Source organism: Gracilinanus agilis, chromosome 6, assembly GCF_016433145.1.
Source record: "Gracilinanus agilis isolate LMUSP501 chromosome 6, AgileGrace, whole genome shotgun sequence".
Taxonomy (NCBI): Eukaryota; Metazoa; Chordata; class Mammalia; order Didelphimorphia; family Didelphidae; genus Gracilinanus; species Gracilinanus agilis.
The window spans coordinates 162,339,705-162,359,903 of NC_058135.1; the positions used below are offsets into that span (position 1 = coordinate 162,339,705).

A 20,199-nucleotide genomic window follows, 5' to 3' on the forward strand; every position below is an offset into this window, starting at 1 on the left:
GAAAAACAACTGCTTGAACGCATGGGTTGGGGTGGACATGATTGGGGATGTGGACTCGAAACTACCACACCAATGCAACTACCAACAATTTGGAAATTGGTCTTGATCAAGGACACATGACAAAACTAGTGGAAATGCGCATGGGTAGGGGGGGCGCGGGGGGGGGGTTGAAGGGGAAAGGAGGAGCATGAATCATGTAACCATGTTAAAAATGAATATTAATAAATGTAAAAAAAAATAAAGTGAATTAAATGCTATTTGAATGGAAAAAAAATGACATTTCCTTCTTTGACATGGTCAGCTTTATCTTGATTATATAAGCTACTGACTATATTCATTCAAGTAAAGGAAGGGAAAAAAAAGAATGAATACACAGAGCCTTTGAACTTTTAGTTAACTGTAAGTACAAAGCAAATGTACATTTCTTTCAAAATAGTATAGGATTAAAAAACTTGTTTATAGCACTGTACATACATAATATTTGTGTTTTGGCTCTGAAAAACACTAAAAAGGTACCTACATTTAGTTTTTCAAGAGGTTGTCCTAAAGAATAGATAACATAAGACTGAAGATGATCTGTGTACTTCTGTTTGGCTTCTTTCTTTTCAGCTTCTAGACATGAGATTTTCAAGCGAGAAAGAGTTGCAAAAATATGGTGGAAGTTCTCCATCATCACCACATCCCTTGGAGTCTTCTGGCTTTCATTTGCCACTTTCTCCACTAAAGAATAAAAAGAGTTAAAAGAAAATCAAATGACCCTTTCTCAATTTTCAAAGACCCTTTCAGATGGTAAAAAGACATCAGACACAAAAAATGGAAACACAGACAAGTGCAACTCTTGTGAATTCTAACCATAGTACATTCTAGTAATGCCAACTTTTGATTACTTAGAAATTGAGGATCCAGTTTATCTATTATATGGGGTCTTTTTTTTCTTGCTGCCTATTGGCACTTGTAAAAGAGAAGATGACACTCAAATTGGTCACTTTACCTTCAGTAAAAGATGTAGAAAATATCACGTTGAGATTACGTCTAAGTAAAGTGAGATATGAGGAATTTTTCCTGGTTTAAGCATACATAATGCTAAAAGGAGTTATTTTAAGCTAAATCATTCTCAGGAAGAGATGAACAATCATAAGCTGCCCTCATCTACTTTTTCAAAGGACTCTTTCTACCATTTCCAAATATTTTCCAGATTTCAAATTTCAAGAATTGTATTAACACGTTTTGGTTTTATATCATTTATATTTCCTATGGTGTTGTTCTCCTGTTTCTTGCAGAGAATAATCTCTTATGACAAAGAAAAGGGGGAAAAATCCAACCAATTTAGTAGAACTAAACCAAATATCATATGTTGGGGACTATATGCTTTCTTGTATCTTTTGGGCCAAGTTGAGAAGGTAAGCAAAGCAACTTCGAAAGTAATATGGGGAATTAGAAAACCTTAAGAAAGCAAGCTTTATGTAATAGAGTCACAGTTAAACATTATCATCTTTTTTTCCCCCCATTTTGTTGTATATATGAAAATTTCTTCCTCTTCCTTTTGACATTTAATTGAAAATTTAATTGCAAAATGAAAATGAAAACTCAAAAGCAAAAAAGGGCAGAAAAGCAGTTTTAATTTTGTTTCTAAAAAAATTAACGAGCATTTTCCCCTCCCTCTTACCTTTCCAGTCCTACTACTGAAATAATAAAAAATATTTCTGTTAGTAGCCTATATATCTAGGATATCAAGAAATATCTGCTATAAAGTTTTTCCCTCCAGTGAACTGTTTCCTTTTTCATCTTAGTGGCATTGTGGTCATACAAAAGTTTTTCAATTTCATGTAATCAAAATTATTTACCATATCTTTTGTAATAGTTTCTATATCTCTGGTTTGGTTGAAATTTCATTTCCCAAGTTATAGATCTGTAAGATTCCTGATCTGAATCTTGTCTAATATACACACAAATATGATTTATGTACATATATAATGTATAAATAGTTTTCACATTAAATACCATTCTTTAATACTCAGATTACATACCTGAATATTATGCATTTTTAGTTTTGTGGTATATGGTGGAAGATAAAGGTCTAAACCTAATTTGTGGAAGACTGCTTTCTAATTTTCCCAGAAATTCTCATCAAAATAGGGAGTTCTTATTTTCAAGTTTATCAAACACTGGGTTATGGATCTCCATTATTCCTGATTTTCTTTACCCAGACTTTCCCACTGATCTATTTTTCTACTTTTAGATCAATACTCAATGATATACATTTACTTCCTCTTCACAGAATCAGCCTCCTTGGGTTTTCTCAGCTCTGTTGTGCTCAGGTTGCTTCTAGAATCTGGACTCTATTTTTCTCCTCTTCACTTCTATACTGGAGAAGACTTAGCTTTCTTCAAGGTTTAATTTAGTAATGATCTCCTTCTGAAAACCCTTTGTGATCTTCATGTTTTTTCCTCTCTCCTCAAATTACACCATTGGTAGCTATTTCTCTAACTGTTATACTCCACTGTGGGAATATAAACTAAAGTTTTTTTGTCTTGCATTTGTATGCAATGCTTGGTATACAGTAGTTGTTTAATAAATGTTTATTGAATGAACAATAGCCAAACTTTATTATGCTCACTGATTTAAAAAAAAAACAACCATTAAGCACCTTCTATGTGCCAGGTACAATGCTAAGCCTTCCTTATGTTTCATTGTAACATCTCAAATGCCTAATGGATAGTTTTGAACTTATATTGTCATTTTAGAGAAAGAATGAAAAGGATACAAGTTATCTTGTGGGATCTAGATTTTAAGTGATTCAACTCTTGGCCAAACTTATGTTAATAACTTCTTCTCTAAGTCATTCTTCCAGAAATTCTCACCACTTTCTTTATAACCAAGCCTTCATTCTAAAGAAATATTAGGCTATATAGTACCAAATTTGGCTCAGTCATTGACTTTCCCCCTTGCTCCTTAGTTTTAAAAAAATTCTATAAATTACTATATTCTCTAGGCATTGGGGAATAAAGGTGAGGCCTGGCAAGAATTAGTGACATATTTTTCAGTGGCCTCATTACCTTCAGCTTTGTCCTTTTCCTTTCCTAAAACTGCCTTAATTCTTTCCATGTACAATCTGTGTTTAAATCAATAACCACTCTTTTATGGTACCAATTAACCTAGAAAATTTAGCAGCACTTACAGTTTCTTTCTCTTAAAGTAGTATTATTTTCTAGAGCTGCTGTATTTTTAAAACAACAGTCCTTCAAACTGCATTTGTACATCAGGGAATTTGTTAGATAGCAAAAATTAAGTTTAAAAAAAAAGAAAGAGATGCTAAACTCAGAAATGGGAAGAGGAAAAAATAACATTTTCTATTAATATAAAACTTTATTCTAAGAATGTGGGGGGAAAAAAAAGATCTAACTAGCAATTCTGTTGCCTGGGGGCAAGAACCAGAGAATGTGACTAATGGTTTCTTCAATTAACTTTTCAGGACAAATTCCTTGGACACATTTCTTTTGGAGTAGAGATCTTGGAACACTACCATTTCAGGAAGACATTAATCCTGAAATACTATGCCACAAAGATCCTATGGTGGTCAGAGAGCAAGGTCTGGGAAGGCTATTTTTAAAGAGATTTTTATAAGGGTGGTTCAGAAATATCTGTAATTTCCTATTTTGACTAATTTTTCTTGCTAACTTGGAGCTGAGTTCAGTTGTTTCTATCTGATGAAAGAAAACAAGTTTAATGTTCTCTAAATTTTGGTATATTGTGGACATCATTCCATTTGCTCCATCCTAGTAATATCTCTGTGGGGAAAATTATTATTATTTTGCTGCAATCTATGTTCATTAAAAAAATCATCAAGATGGCTTGGTAGAAAGGTATAGGTAGTTTATAAACATTCTTTAAAAAACATTATCTTTAGATTCTCCTATATAGTCTGTATTGTCTCTACCTTCAAATCCTCTTGATGAAATGTTACCTAAATGCATCATCATCGTATCCATTTTATCTTTTATATCAAGTTATATATATAAGAGGACCCTCTCTTCAAAGAAAATGTTTCACATGAAAAAGGGAGATGCTGCTAAATGACTATGGTCTTCTGGGCACGCAGATAAGAAATAAAATATAAATACTGGAAGTAGGAAATTCAGTCATTTTCATTATTAAAGAATCCAAATTTCTTTGTACTTATTGCTCTATACTGGAATCAGGTTTCTTTTGTTGTTCCTTAAAATTCCTGGAAGCCAAAGAGTTCTATTTTCTTATCCTTTTAAACTTTCTAAAGCAATAAAACAGACAAAAAAGAACCCTTCAACTAAAAACTAGTAACTCGATTTATAAAAATGTAACTCAAGCCTACAGAGTAGAGGCAAGAAGATGTAAAAGCTCCACTAACCTGTACGTGAGGATCTAGGCAGGCCACATTCTGACTTAGAAAAATACATATTAACATTATCTATCTTCTGTGATTTTTAAATTTAATTAAATTTATTTAATTTTAATTTATTTTCTTTAATATTTCCCAATTACATTTTAAATTGGGTCAGACTCACTTGGGAGTATTGCTAGTTGCAATAAGATTGTGTTTAAAAACTTTAATGCAAACTTCAGACATATAAGCCTCCTTTCTATTACCTGAGTTCCTTTAAAAGGCCTGGAAGAATTGCTGGTGCAAACCACCACAATTCAGTTCAGTGATCTGCCGAAGCCTTCAGGCAGCTAGAGCAATCCAGGGAAATCTCCTGAAGAACAAACTCTCTTCTGTGTCTATTCATTACACTAACCCATTTTGCTTACAATACTAACATTGGGTATTCAATAAATATTTGTTGAATCATTCTCGGATGAAGAAATTAAAACCATCTTTAGTCAGATGAAAAAATGATCCAAATCACAATTAATTGGGGGAATGCCAATTAAAACAAGTGGTACAAACTCATTATCTATAAGACTGGTTAATATGACAAAAAAGGAAAATGATAAAAGTTGGAAAGGATGTGATAAAACTGGTACATTAATGCACTGCTACTGGAGCTGTGAACTGATACAGTCATTCTGGTGTGATAATTAGATTAAGTCTACACTGCCCATCTTTAGATTTAATCACCAAAGATGAGAGCACCTCTAATTCCGGGAGGTCCATAACCCACGTGTACTAGAATGGGTGACGAATCAGAATCAACTGACTGCCCCCTAGGCAGTACTATGAGTACTATGTGATTGGACATGCAAATTAGAAGGGAGGAAGAGGAAGTGACGCAAAAGTGACTCCTTTAAAAGGAGAAGGTCCTCAGTCAGCGAGGGTCTTTGGTGGAAGACAGCATCGGGTGAGGACCTCTTCTGGTTGATGGAGGAGTGTTGGAATGCTGAGACTCTGGTGGGACCTCTGACTGCTTCCCTTTGAATTGTCAAATTAGGCTGACTCTCTCTCTCTCCTCCCTTGGTGTTTCTGGAGACTCTACCCTCAGGGAGGCCTCTCTTGCCTCTCTAATTGTAAAAGGCCTTGTGGCTAGAAGCCTTGTTTAATTAACCTCTGTGCTCCTCTGCTGGGCCTCTAACTTCTTACCTGGTCCAGGCCAGAGTTTCTCTCTCTCACTTTCCTTACCTTCAACCTTCCTAATTGTAAATAAACTTTCATAAAAGTCAATTCTGACTTGAGAATATTCTTAATTGAGCATTGATAATAGTTCAATGCTCTGGCAACCACCTTTTAATATATTGAACTCATAAAACCCCTTTCCCCCCTACACTGGCAATTCAGTACCATGCCCTGAAGGCCATCAAACTGTGCATATCCTCTGACCCAACAATACCACTACTAGGTCTATGTCCCAAATAGATTAAAGATAGAGGAAAAGGACTACTTTTACAAAAAATGTTTATGGAAACTTTGGATGGTGGCAAAGAATTGGAAAATGAAGGATTGTCTATCAGTTAGGGAATGGCAGAATAAGTTGCAGTATATGATTGATATGAAATACTATAGTGCCATAAGCAATGAGGAACAAGACAATCACAAAAAAACCTGGGAAGACTTATGCAGAATGATGCAAAGTGAGTAGAACCAGAAGGATGCTATATACACAGTAATAGCAATAATTTATAATGATCATCTGTGAATGAACTATTATCAGCAATACAAGGCTACAGGACAACTGCAATGGATTCATGATGAAAAAGACCATCCACTGCCATATAAAGAACTAATACAGTGTGAATGTAGATTGAAGCATACCATTCTACATTTTCTTTCCTCCATAAATTTTTCTCTAGTGTAAGCGATATGTGTCTTCTTTTATAACATGAGGAACATGGAAATATATACTGTATGATAAGACATGTATAACAAGTATCATATCTGCCATCTTGGGGAGGGGGGTGAGTGGGAAAGAGGGAAAGAACATGGATAATGAAATTTCAGAAAAAGATGATTAAAAACTGTATTGAAAAAACGTATGTAAAAAAAGAGAAAAATTGTTGAACCCTGAATGAATGAATGAATATAGGTTCTTTCTTTCTTTTTTTCTTTCTTTCTTTTTTATCCTTATGTTCCAACTTAGAATCAAAACTAACTATTGGTTCCAAGGCAGAAGAGGAGGAAGGGCTAAGCAATTGGAGTTAGTTAACTTGCCCCAGGTCACACTGCAAGGAAGTGACTGAGGCTAGATTTGAACCCAAGACCTTCTCATTTCCAAGCCTGGCTTTCTATCCATTGAGATACCTACCTGCCCCAAATATAGGTTCTTAAAAATGCTTCTGCATAACTGCATAGATTTTACATATGTATATGTACATACAGACACAACTTTTGCTTTTTGGAATTTGGAAGCATTTTCATTGGACAATTCACTGAAAAAACAGGATTCAAAATACAAATCAAAACTTTTCTTTAAATTATCACAAAATTAGCCAAAAAAGATGGTAAAATGACTGAAAAATTACTATTAAAACTTACCATTAACAAAGACTCCTCTTATAAGCTTTATGTAAGCTTTATCTAGATCTCCACGACGCTCTGCATTTTTGAAGATTGATTCAGCAAGTCCTGCAAATTCTTCAAATTCAGCAACAAATGGAAGAATCCCCACTTTGCTTTTCTTAGAGATCTTTACTTCTTCCATCTGCCTTATCTGGTTACTCTAAAGATAGGCAGAAAGTAAGGCAATATAATACACTAATAATAAGAAAAATAAGAAAAGAAATAAAAACAAGTAGCAACTACTTATAGTATATGCAGAGATGGTAATATATTTTTGATTCTAATTAAGTGGATATGAACAATTATAGCAAAAACAATAAAAGACTTCATAAAGTTCTCTAAAACAAGCCTCTTTTAAAAAGCAAATTAATGAAATTTGTCTTGGGGACCTAAGCAGTAAAGTACTAGTGAAAAGGGCACTATGAGAATTATTTACTATTTTATATTATTTTTGGTATGATGTTCCCTTTTTATATAGACACACATAACCAATATTTGACTTTATCTGAAAAAAAAAATTCCTTGAAATCAAGCAATCATTTAGATTCTTTCTGGAGATTTTAGATACAAAGTCAAAAGGTTAGAGTTTGAATATACTCACTCTCACATTAATCTACCCAATATGGGGTCTAAATCTTAGCAATTTTTCCTCTGGCAAAGGAAAAGAATAGTGTTTATACAATTACACACACACACACACACACACACACACACACACACACACACACACACACACACACACACAACTGCATTCGTAACAAAATGTCTTAGAAACTTCACAACAAAAAGTTCTCATGTGCCTGTTTCTGGTTGATGACTTCAGCACCCACCACCCATGGGATTAAAGGGTTTCTCCTCTTTCAATATCAACCTTGGGAAGAAAACTCCAATTCTATATACTTATTTCACACTCTTTCTCCACACTGAGTCACCCAAATCATAATTTTTGGTGATTCCAGGAGTAAAATTTACTTAACTACTGTATATCTAGGTACTTTTGATAGTTTGTACTAGCTGATTTAAAAAAAAAAATCACACTTTGTTTTGCAAAGTGGCTTCCACACAATCTGGGAAATAGGTAGTAAAATATCAATGTGTCTCCAGATTCCTCATACTGTAGGGCACAGGGACAAAGAATCCAGATTATTTAGGTCTACTACTTTTTTTTTTAACCCTTACTTCTTGTCTTAGAAATAGCTCTAAAACAGAAAAGTAAGGGCTAGGCAAATGGGGTTAAGAGGCTTGCCCAAGGAATACACAATTAGGAAATGTCTGAGACTTAGATTTGAACCCAGGTCCTCCTGACTCCAGGCCTGGCACTTTATATCCTCTGTACCTTCTAGTTGCCCCTCAGACCTAACATCTAATTTTTATATTACCTTACCAAATTTCACCAACCTTGATTTCTAAGGATAGTGGGAATTCTTTGGCTGGGTTCCAAGAATAATTTTTGAATTAGACTTCTAACTGCTCTATCTGCAGTTGTCTGTTTACTGTACTAGTTGTCTACAGTTCTACAACTGTGGATTCCACGACTGTAGCCACATGAAGTCTATGCCTAGGCCTTAAACTTGGGTCCAGTTCTATTAGGGTTCTTGCTCTAGATTTAATTCTGCCCCTTGTCCAATTTTGTCTTTTTGTTGTTGTTGTTATTGGTTTAAACATCTTTTCCTAGAATCTTATTTCTCTCTGGCCCCATCCTTGTTTTCTGTAGTCTCTATGTTAATTATGAACTTGCAAAAAAAAAAAAAAAAAAGCAGGGAGACTCTGGAGCAGAGACTGCTCTTCTTTCTAGGTATTCTGAGCAAAGTAGTTTACACATAGCAGGAACTTAATGTTTTTAAAATGAATTTAAGATCACTCATCCTAGGCAAATAGAGGTATGCTTAGAACACAAATATAATTGGAGAAGTTTTTTATTACTGCATCCTCTTGGAATTAATTCCATTTCTGTTAGTAGTAATTTTGAAGAAACTGAGTTATTCACAAGAGATAAAACACATAGGAAACTTCTAATTTAACCTGCAATATTAATTTCTGAACAAAATGAAATGCTACCATCACTATTTCTCAGACACTAACAGTCAAAAGGAATTTCTTTTTGTGTTGGAGGGGGAGAAGAGAGGAATGGAGGAGAAAGTAAGGAATACTGAAAAATTAGGGAGCACACAAAAGAAAGAAATCAATCATTTCTTGGAATCTTATTCCATGTTTTAAAAGGATTTGAGAAATAGCAAGAGTCAGACAGTATAAGCTATAGAAACAAAAATCCTAGGTGGGCAGGTAGAACAGAATATTTTTCAAATGCAGATCTGATATATTCAGATACTCAACGAGGGGAGGCACTAGTTGTAGGGGGAAAAGCACTAATTTTGGAGACAGAAAGCCTGGGTTTAAATCTTGGCTTTGCTGATTATTCACTACTAGCATTATTGTTGGGCAAGTTTCTCAACTTCTGGGAAACTTTTCTCATCTGGAAAATGAGGATGTTGAACCAGATGTGAATCCTATATAGCTCTAAATCCTATATTTTGAAAATATATTTTGTGTTCATGTAATTTATTCCCACCCCAACATCCCCTAAGTAACTGAAGGCAACTAGGTGGTGCAGTGGATAGAGTGCTAAGTCTAGAGTCAGGAAGACTCAAGTTCAAATCCAGCCTCAGAAACTTACTAGCTATGTGACCCTGGGCAAATCATTTGACTTCTATTTGGTTCAGTTTCCTCACCTCTAAAATGAAAATAATAATAGCACCAACATCCACTGGTGGTTGTGAGGATCTAATGAGATAATATTTGTAAAGTGTTGTAGCACTGTGCTGGTCATGTAGTAGGTGCTATATAAATGTCTATTCCCTTCCTTTTCCTATGTGGTTAAAGGTAATTTGTGAATCGACAATATAGATCCATTAGAATAATATAAGAGAAACAAACAAAAATAATTAATCTTAATGAGGGTCTTGAAGAGGGATATTGCATTCTAAAATTATATTTTGTTGGTAAATGCAATTAATTAGTCGTCACATTTTTGGAAGCTCATTAAGCACTGTAATTTTATAAACCAACTTTTTTATATTTGAGATGATTATCTAGTTTGTGGCTCTAGGCCCTTTCTTACTTCTGCTTTTCTCTTTGCCTTCTGGATTTCCATACATTGTTACTGCTTCTGGACAGGTAAAATAAAAGAAAATGCATCTAGTAAAATAATTTAGTGGGGAGTAGGCTAAAACTGAAATTGTTAATTTAAATGAAATTTACAAAACTAGACATGAATTTCAACCAACTTCATGTTTGTCCAAGCTTCTATTACAAAGGTTAATCAAGATATTAAATATCTAAGTAATTTCACTTATTCTTTTTTTAAAATTCATAATACTGCTATCCAAACAAGAAAGGTACTGATTACATAAAATACCAAACATTTTTGAGGAAAAATATATCTAAAGACCAGAAAAAAATACATTCACATAATAACCTTGACAACTGACTTTTTACCTAAGGATTTCTAAACAATAAATAGCATCCTTCTAGAGACATTTGACTAACGACTTGATAGATATGGAGTTCTTCAAGGCAAGACCAGCAATGTAAGTTTTGGTGGGTCTTATCAACCCAGAAATTAGGGTATATAGGACAAGTGAAGGATTTTTATTATTATTATTATTATTATTAAAACCCCCACCTTCCATCTTAGAAACAATATTGTGTATTGGTTCCAAGGCAGAAAGTGGTAAAGGCTAAGCAATGGGGGTTAAGGGACTTGTCCAGAGCCACACAGCCAGGAAGTGTCTGAGACCTGCTTTGAAGCCAGGAGTTCCGGTCTCTGAGCCTGGCTCTCAATCCACTGAGCCACCCAACTGCCCCCTAAGTGAAGGGTTATTATCTGAGGGCTATCCTAGCCAAATTCACATAAACCTATAAAGTTGATTCCCTATGTAATCAATTTGAAAAATATTCATCCTACTTAACTACTGCATGAATATAATTTCTATGAATATAATGATGAAATTTCAGTGAATATAATTTCTAACTATATATTAATTTCTAAATTTGATAGGTGCGATAGGTGCAACTACTCTGAACCCATCTCATTCTATTTTTTGGAATTCAAATCAGGGGATGGTAAGGATGTTGGCCATCCAGGTTCACTGAATGTCCCTACTATTGATTTAAAGAATTTGGAAAAATAAGAAGCAGTTCCTTCTTTCAAAAAGGTTGGCAGTATCTGAATTCATTTGATTATTTATGATTACTTAAATTTAAGGAATAAAAAACTCACAATGCATTTGTCAAAGTTCCTTTTTACAGTCACCAAAACATTTCCTAAAGTGGTACTGAGAAAGGAAGCAGGATCGACATTTTGTGCAGTCCATACATGATGACTCATTTTGACTAACATGTAGAGGGAGTTAAAGCTGTCAATCTTGTCTCCTAATGCAATCAGATTGTTCAGTTCTGGCTCAATGCAGCGAAATATTTTAATCATCATTTGGCGGATCATATCTTTCCTGTTAGAGAACATAAAAAGCACAGAAAATTTAGCACAAATTTCATAATAATTCCTTCCTAATTCTACTAAACTGTAGTCAGATTAAATGGTGAAAATTATTTCAAATTTACTAATTCCCAAATTTGAATAACAAATATTTTAATTTTTTCCAGTTTACAAATATTTTATTAAGCTTGATCACTTGAAATAATTTTTGTTTTTTTCCCCTTAAATCCTGACTTTCCATTTTAGAATTAATACTGTGTTCCTAGGCAGAAAAACAGTAAGGGCTCTGCAACAGAGGTTAAGTGATTTGCCTAGGGTCACAAAGCTAGGAAGTATCTGAGGGAGGATCTAAACCCAGGACCTCTTGTATCTAGGCCTGACTCTCAATCCACTGAACCACCCAGTCAATCTCATTTTGAAAGAATTTTATAGCATTTATACACCTAGGCTCTGAAAGCTGCTAAACAAATACATGCTGAGAAACTGAATGCTTTCCAAAGACTATTTTACTCATAGCATAGCAAATCATGTCAGAATTAATGACATCTATGTGTTCATGAAGCAAAAAGTTATATAGTAGGTCCAAATTTCATAAAATTTAAACAAAATACAAAATTCAAAATTTAAGTTAAGTTTCTTTGTATATAAAAAGTAAATACCATTTTAAGCTTACCAACCCACAGAAACAGATTTGGGCGGAATTTGTCCTACTTGCCATTTTACTGACCCTGCACACCAATGAATTCACAGGATTGCTCCCTAGCTCTACAACAAGTAAAGAATTCAAGGAACCCAGAAGCTGCTGCTATGCTATGTCTGGAGACTTTCAATTCAATAACAATCATAATAAAGTATTTGAGAGTATCATTCTAACTATAAGCCCAAATATAAATAATGATATCTGATGATTATAAGCACAATGTTTTAATTTTTATTTCTTTTCATTATGGGAATTAAATAAAATCTTTTACTTCATGGCAAACTACAATTTTGTTCTCTAAAATAAAAAATAAAATTTACACATACTCAGATGATATAGACTGTAGTACACCAGAATTATACTGCCGTGATAACATTCCTCCATCCACATCTTCTGTTTCAGTCTACAAAAATTTAGTTATTTTACATATACCATTAGACAATGAAGATAATGTCCATTTAATCTAATTTATAAATCAAATAATCTGTTCATAGATGTATCAAATATATTAAGAAACCTGCTCATTTTGAAAATGTGTCTTTTAAAACATTAGTACCTGATGCAGAGTGAAATAAGTAGAAGCAGGAAAATGCTGTACAGAGTAACAACAATATTGTGGAATGATCAGCTGTGATAGATTGAGCTTCTCTCAGTAATACAATGATCCAGGATAATTCTGAGGGACAAAGAATGCTAACTTCTCCAGAGAACTGGTAGAATCAGAATGCAGATGAAAGCATATGATTTTTCAATTGTTTATTTGGGTTTATGTTTTGGGGTTTTGGTTTTGTAAGATTACTTTCTCACTGGTAAAAATGAACAATATGGAAAAAATTAAATGAAAATTAGTACCTATAAGTAATATATTACAAAACCATTAGATCTTTAAAGAGTACTATTAACAGACTGCACATTCATAATTTATATTTTATGTTTCAAGATGCTGCCTGGTACTTAGATTTTATCTAAAAATCTATACTTAGATTTTAACTAAGAATAATTTAAGGAAAAAATAACCAACTACCATTAAAAATCAGCAGAAATCTGGACTATGTAAAATAATAACTAGGTTTTTTTTTACTGTACTACCATAGTATTAAGAATGTTACTATTTAAAATCCAAAAAAGAATTTCTACTAAACATATTTAAAAAATCTGTATTATCACAGAAAGATATCAGTGTATAGGAAAAAGAGTATTAGACCTGGTATCAAGAGACCTAGGTCCAAATCTACTCAACAGCAAGTCACTGACCTCTGTTTTATTTTTCTCATCTGTAAAATGGGGTTAAAATACTTATATTGTCTATTTCACCAGGTTATTGTGATGACGAATTGAAGTAAAATGTGAAGAATACTTTGTAACTCTAAAAGTGCTACAATGTGAACTCTAATTAATCTTTTTCATCTAGGTAACAGTAGTAGAAAGACTTTTGTTCAAGGAGACACATTTCTAAGAGAGACCTGAGGCTGCAGGGTGCCAAAGGTATGAGGGAATTTGGGTTTCTGGTAACTCAAAGATTGGGTGCTGTGTGTTTATTTCACTCTGTTTCACCATGACTCCTCTGGGTATCTTTATTCCCTTCTGTACAATTCTTACAATCATCATGCTAGGTGAGTGAGGTTATTACACAATTTGCAGATGAGAATGCCGGGTTATTAAATGACCTAGCTAGTGTGAGTGCTTGTTAGCCACATAGCCAGAACTTGAATTTGATCCCCTGATTTTTCATTCTGTCCCAGCAAAGTATCTTATACCATCCATTAATATATCTTGCAAATAATAATTTTTATTTTAAGTACAGCTGAATTTAAATGGATATTTTATAATATTTATCTATAAAGTAAATTGAAAGCATTTTCTTACTAATCTGAAAAATTTGGGGGTGTGACACATTTCAGAAAAAACTGATTCAGGTCCTGCAATTCCTATTTATTCATTTTTTATCATTTTGTAAAACCACACAAATTGGACAAAATTATACATATCGTTTGAAATTGTATTTCACATTGGTCGGGCAGTTATACATAAACTCATATCAAACATTTAACAACATTTCATATAACCAAACTAAATATGAGCCATACCATAGTTCCAGGAATGTTTTGATGTTGCTGCAGTTTGAAAAATTTACTTATGAAGTCTTGTTCTGCTAGACATAGGGGTTCTAATTCACTTAGAACCTGTTCAAAGATCTAAAGAAAAACAAGATAATCAATGAAAGCACTGTATCAACTTCAAGAACATAAAAAACCCCAAACTTTTAAGCAGCAAATTAGCCAGTAAGATTGTCGATATTCTTGAATGTGATAGCCACCCCCATCATCAAAAAAGGGAAACTTGTTTTTTAGATTACAAGCTACAAATACTCTGCGTACGTATACATGTTCTACATGTATGTAATACAGGTATTTCGGTCTGGACCTATAATTTCAATGGTGAAATAGTTTCTACTGAGGAAACTCCCTCTATCAGTTAAGAAAGATGATTTTGCACATGATGGTCTATTCCAGAGAACTGACTGTAGAACTGAGAGGTCAGGTTATTTGCCCAAGATTCCGAAGGTGGGGCTAGACCCCAGGGCCTCCTGAATTTGAGGCCAACTCCCAATCTGTTATGCTGGGTGCAGTATGCTGCTTCTCTCATGTCCTCCTTCTCTGCCTCTTTTATCTCTTCCTTTCCCACCATCTCTCTCTCAATTGACACATATACACATGTATACATTCCACTTTTAATATAATGTACACATGAAAAATAATATTTTGTGCCTGAATTTTGAGGTAAACTTATACCAAAGGACAGCATTTCATGTGAAATTTATAAAAAAAAATCAATATTTCTTTTACCTTATCAAACTTGGTTCTGTCAGCTACATCAAGATCTGAGGCAGACATGTTTCCCATATCCAACAAAGAAGATGACTGAGATCGACGACTCCCAGAACTCTGAACACTAAGTTTATTTAGGCTAGATGTAGATCCAGTCAATTTCCCAGAACTTCCATGAAGACCTATGAAATAAGAAATAATGAAACTATGAAAGGGAATGGCCTACATTGGAAAAGAAGTGTAGCATAAACCAAGGCTACTACTCTGGGGTCCTGGTTCTTCAAAAGTTACCTGCCATACCTAGTGATGCATAGTTTTTCCTTTTTATGAGCAAGGGCCATGTCAAAAATTATTTTGTTGTTGTTGTATTTCAAAATGCTTGCTTCTAATTCTTATTTCCAGTCATGTCAGAAACTGAGGAGTATGCTACTTCAAGAAGATTAACCTGGCAGTACACTGCCTGGTAGTACACCAAATTGTCTTTGCATGAGGCAGCTCAAGGCTTTAAAAGTACAAAACTGAGAATGAAGAGCATTTACTAGTCTCTGTAGCTGACACAATCTTTATTACTTTTGGAGAATACAAGCAATCTTACTGTCACTCCCTTCCATATTATATCCATATGCCTTATTCTAAAAATAGAATTCTGATTTCGACATAAAGTAAGGACAATGATTAAATGAAATTCTTCAAAGGCTGAGAACATACTTAAAACATTTTATTTTTAAAATAAAATAAAATATTTATAAATGTTATTAACTATACTATGGACGACCCCAGTTTTTGGCTGTTAAGCATAACCATAATAAAGATATATAGTAAATATCCAAGGAGAGAATGGTAATAAGGTGGCCAGATGATAAATCCCTCTTCTATCAATAAAAATTCAATTAAGCAAAAAAAAAAAGGAGAAAGTGATGTTTTCATATGTGGGGGTAGGGGGGAAATAGGCCACAGATAAATCATTCTTCTTGGATATTTTTCATTTAACTGGTTTGGGTCGGGGGAAAAGAGAGAAATAGAGGAAAAAATTAAATGAAAATCTTATCTCTACTATGAAATATTTGGCCCCAACCATAAAACTTAAGTTCTATTGCGTCAAACCTGCAAACAGAAATATCAGTTAGTCTTTTTGCATATATCTGACATAACGGTTTATTACATGACAAATAAGCTTAACTACATTGCATATTCTTGGCCTCATCACTTCTCTGATTTCAGATTTCTTTAACAGATACCTTACAACTTAGAATAATCCATAGTGCTGGTGTTAACATTTTCATGACATATAACTAATTTCTACACATAAACAAACATGCAATGAGAATACCTGCTGATGCACTAATCATACTCACTCTCTGTTTCTTGTTTGACAGCACTTTCTTTTCGAGGCAGTGTAGCTGGGATGGATTAGGTTGCAAGCATCAAAGACAAAGACAAGTTAATAAACTGCATTTCACACAAAACATGCACAAGAGGAAGTTAAGCTCTAGTTTGAAAGACACATGCAAAGAACTATGAGAATCAGATAACTACAGTTGCAAACACAGGTTTAGTTGTCAACTATTGTTCTAGAAATTATATGTGAGAAAGTTCTACAAATATAACCCATTCTTTTAAATATTTTTATTCAAATGCAGGATACAAAATATTTGTTTAAAATTTAAAAACTGTTTTATGATGAAATATAAATATGCATATTTAACATATTGAAATATTTATCAAAGTAGTGTACTTAAATTTAGATATTTGAACAAATGTCAATTATGAAGAGTTGTTCATTTAAATCATTTAGTACAGTGGAAATCTATGATAAAAAGTAGTTCATTATACTACAGATAGAGACATATTCTCTATTTGACAGAAAAGCTCAACTTATAAGCCAAATACTTTGTGAAACAGAGTTCAATATTCATTGTTAATGATGGCTCCTGAAACTTCTTTCCACTATGCTAAATGGTTTTCTCTTTTGCCAAAAATATAACCACATGAAGAGGGCTTCAAACTGAATCTCTTAGTACTCAGTTTCATGAAACTTAATGAAGGCTTTATAAAATTATCAGGGAAAATTTATTTCTAGTCTATAATCCCTTAGTCCTAAATAGAAGCTGCTCTTTGATTGTTTGTGAGTAAAGGTATTATACTAAGCTTCTTTGGATTATTTGGCATTTAAATTTTTTTTCTTTTTATTTATTTTAATTAGAGATGATCTTGTAAAATATTTTGACCTGAGAAAATAATTTAATGTAAGAGGTCAAGTAAGAAAGCAAGGAAAAGAACCACAAAATGAAACAGAAAATAAAAATCTTTCTAATTTGGATATAACCTAAATAAAACTATAACTTTATAAAAATATGAGGGAAGATAATAAATATTGGGTTAATGCGCATCTACCTGGGAAATGTTGCTGTAAGGAGTCAACTACTTGTCTGTAGAGTACTTTCTGCAATACTGGAGTAGTGTTACTGTGCTATATTTTGTAGTTCCTGATTAAAGCATAAAATGCCAGGCGGTTCTCTCTTCTAAGAATCAAAGCACTATAACTATTAGGGACGGATGACATGGTAATCAAAATTATCAGAAAAATCTTTGGGCTCACAAATGTTTTTGTTACCTATGGATCTTACCAATAAGCTTAATGTATATCATAATGAAAGGGTTTTAATTCAATTAAGTCATCTTTTTATCCCTCTGCAAGAATCTTTAGCTAGAATTTGCGATGTTTTTGACTCTTTTGTCCTCTCAGAGAACTTTTTGAATTTTTTGCCCTTTTGTAGAAATACCTTTTGAAATCAATAGGAACTCTTAGTATGAAGAAGAGATGTAAGGTTTAAAAAAAGTAGCTCATTATTTTGTTTCTTATATAGTTAAGTGAAATAAAAACCCCTATTAAGATTTAAGGAGAAAAATAATAAGTAACTTTTTGTGGTTTTTAATTTTTGCTCCTAAATTAGAGTTGGGAAATACAAATAAAAACAACAAAATATCACTTATGAAAAACAATTCTGAGGATTTCAAAATAGAGTTGCTGTTCAAAGAAGGACAATATTGGGAGATGGTATATGTAAATCTCATATATGGATGAACTATAGTTCTGTGCTAGTTATTTTTCATTTCTTTTGAAATTAAACTAAGCAGACTATAGATATTTGCACCAAGTGACTAAGAATAGATTTCTTGACATGAAAAGCAGAAATTCCTGACTATAACTCTTTTGGAATATATGGCTACTCCTATTTTCTCCATCAGTATGTGGTACCATGAAAATGTCCTAAGCAAGAGTTTAACTGCATTTAAAACTTGAATAAAATGGAAGAGATCTTTTAAAATATATAAAAGGCAATAATTATACTTATTATCAAATCCAAATTAATTCAGTAATTACTTGCCAAATAATTATTTCGCTCCTAACTATAACATACACTTCTCTCCTTAAATGTTTAAGTCCAATTTTAGTTAGAACTTGGTAAATCATTTGGATGTAAGTTAAAAATTAGGTTTAAAATACTAAAAAACTAAGGTGAACCAAATTGCTTTTTATAATCCAAGTTTTATATAGAGAATTTTTTCTTTTAATAACTGATTATGCCTTCATCATATTAGGTAACAGAAATAAGAGAAAGATATAATTTGATACTCTTTTAAATGTAAGACTACCCTGGAAATTATACTATGTTGATATTCTTTTATCTTTTTAACAAACCCATTTAAGAATATCCTTAGGAAAAGTTTTAGAAAGTAAAAATTAGGTATTTTAAAAAGTTTCTATCTACTTTACTTTAAGTTTAACAATTTAAAAATATTACTGCAACCCCTGAATTAAACAATTTTAATTCCAAAAAGCTCATAGTATTTCACTTTTATTTTTCCTTGACTTTGATAGAAATCTTATATTTAGCAATCCAAAAGAAAATAAATTATACCACTGGGATTAACCCATAAGGATTGCTTGAAAGATATATTTTGTATTTTATCATTTTTTTATGCATCAGAGTTCTTTTCCCCCAAATAAAATTATTCACTAACAAAGGGTGACAAATATACTTGATGACAACAATCAGACAAATAACTGTTCAAATCATAACTTCTTCACTCAGAAAAAAGCATCACAAGTCAATGGTGAAAACATTAACTGGGAAATAAACACATTGCTATTTTGAAACAGTTAACCTTTAGGATGAGTTAGCATTTGTGTTTTCCAAAGCCAATTGTCCCCAAGCTGTCCTAAAGAACACACACACTCGTACTATATTCTTATTAGAGCACCATATATTTATATGATAAGTGTGCTGGAATGAATGGGATATTCTGTGGCAAACAAAATCATATGTTTGAACCAGTATATCCAATTCTTAGAACTACATGTTCAATTCACGCTGCATTTTTTTTCTTAGAATAGTAAATGGCAAAACAACTTTGTGGTTTTTTTTTTTTTTTAAAAAAAGGTAGATTTTTTTCTAACACTTTAAAATGGTCTATTATAAAATAGTCATTTTCACATTGCTGGGATTTTTCAATTTTAAAAAAAGGGTTCCTAATTATCAAAGTTGCTTAGGACACAGGCTTCTTTCAACAAACAAATGTTAAACTCATTAATCTAAAGGGGAGTTATGCAGACACAATGAGAACATTCATAGCCATTTAAGGCTAAATCTTGACTTCAATAGGCACATAACTCCTTCCAAGGGGAGCTCCAGGAATGGGTACATGCAAGAGCAGAATGTGGCCTTAGCAGATAAATAACTTTTTTCACAACCTGATACTTTTTCTAGCTAACTTTTCAAGTAATTTTGTAACCACAGTTTCCATTTAAAGACATTTTGAAATTATACATACTAATAGGGATTTTTACATCCCCAAAAGAAGGAAAGAGAAGCTATATTGTTAGAAGAGATATATCTTGGCATGTGTTTTTAGTTCCTTGAAAAATATCCCTTTAGAAACTTTAATTTAGTCTTAGGAAATTCTCAGGAAAATAGGTAGACAGAAGAAAATTTCTCCATTTACCAATAATAGCAATAGGTTAAGGAACTTTGTAGAAGTGATGCAAAGAAAGGCAGTTAGGAATTCATGAATTGATATTGAGACTCCTTATTTCTCAATATTTTTTTCAGGATAGATACCTAATTTCAACTTACATACTTGAACATATTCTAGCATTCATAATATCATTTCTGTACAATTAATACCAACAACTGACAATTGTTTT

General features: G+C 32.9%; 1 protein-coding gene across 1 annotated transcript in view; it reads right to left on the reverse strand.

The window, feature by feature from the left end:
* Positions 1–20,199, reverse strand: part of EXOC1 (exocyst complex component 1) — a 68,221-nt gene that overhangs the window by 11,148 nt on the left and 36,874 nt on the right. Inside the window, exons 11-17 of the mRNA XM_044680028.1 lie at positions 16,346–16,390; positions 15,009–15,172; positions 14,250–14,357; positions 12,489–12,565; positions 11,247–11,475; positions 6,944–7,127; positions 521–720 (exon numbers count right to left, since the gene is read on the reverse strand). Of these exons, the coding sequence (XP_044535963.1) occupies positions 521–720; positions 6,944–7,127; positions 11,247–11,475; positions 12,489–12,565; positions 14,250–14,357; positions 15,009–15,172; positions 16,346–16,390 (1,007 nt within the window). The remainder of the gene's footprint in view (positions 1–520; positions 721–6,943; positions 7,128–11,246; positions 11,476–12,488; positions 12,566–14,249; positions 14,358–15,008; positions 15,173–16,345; positions 16,391–20,199) is intronic.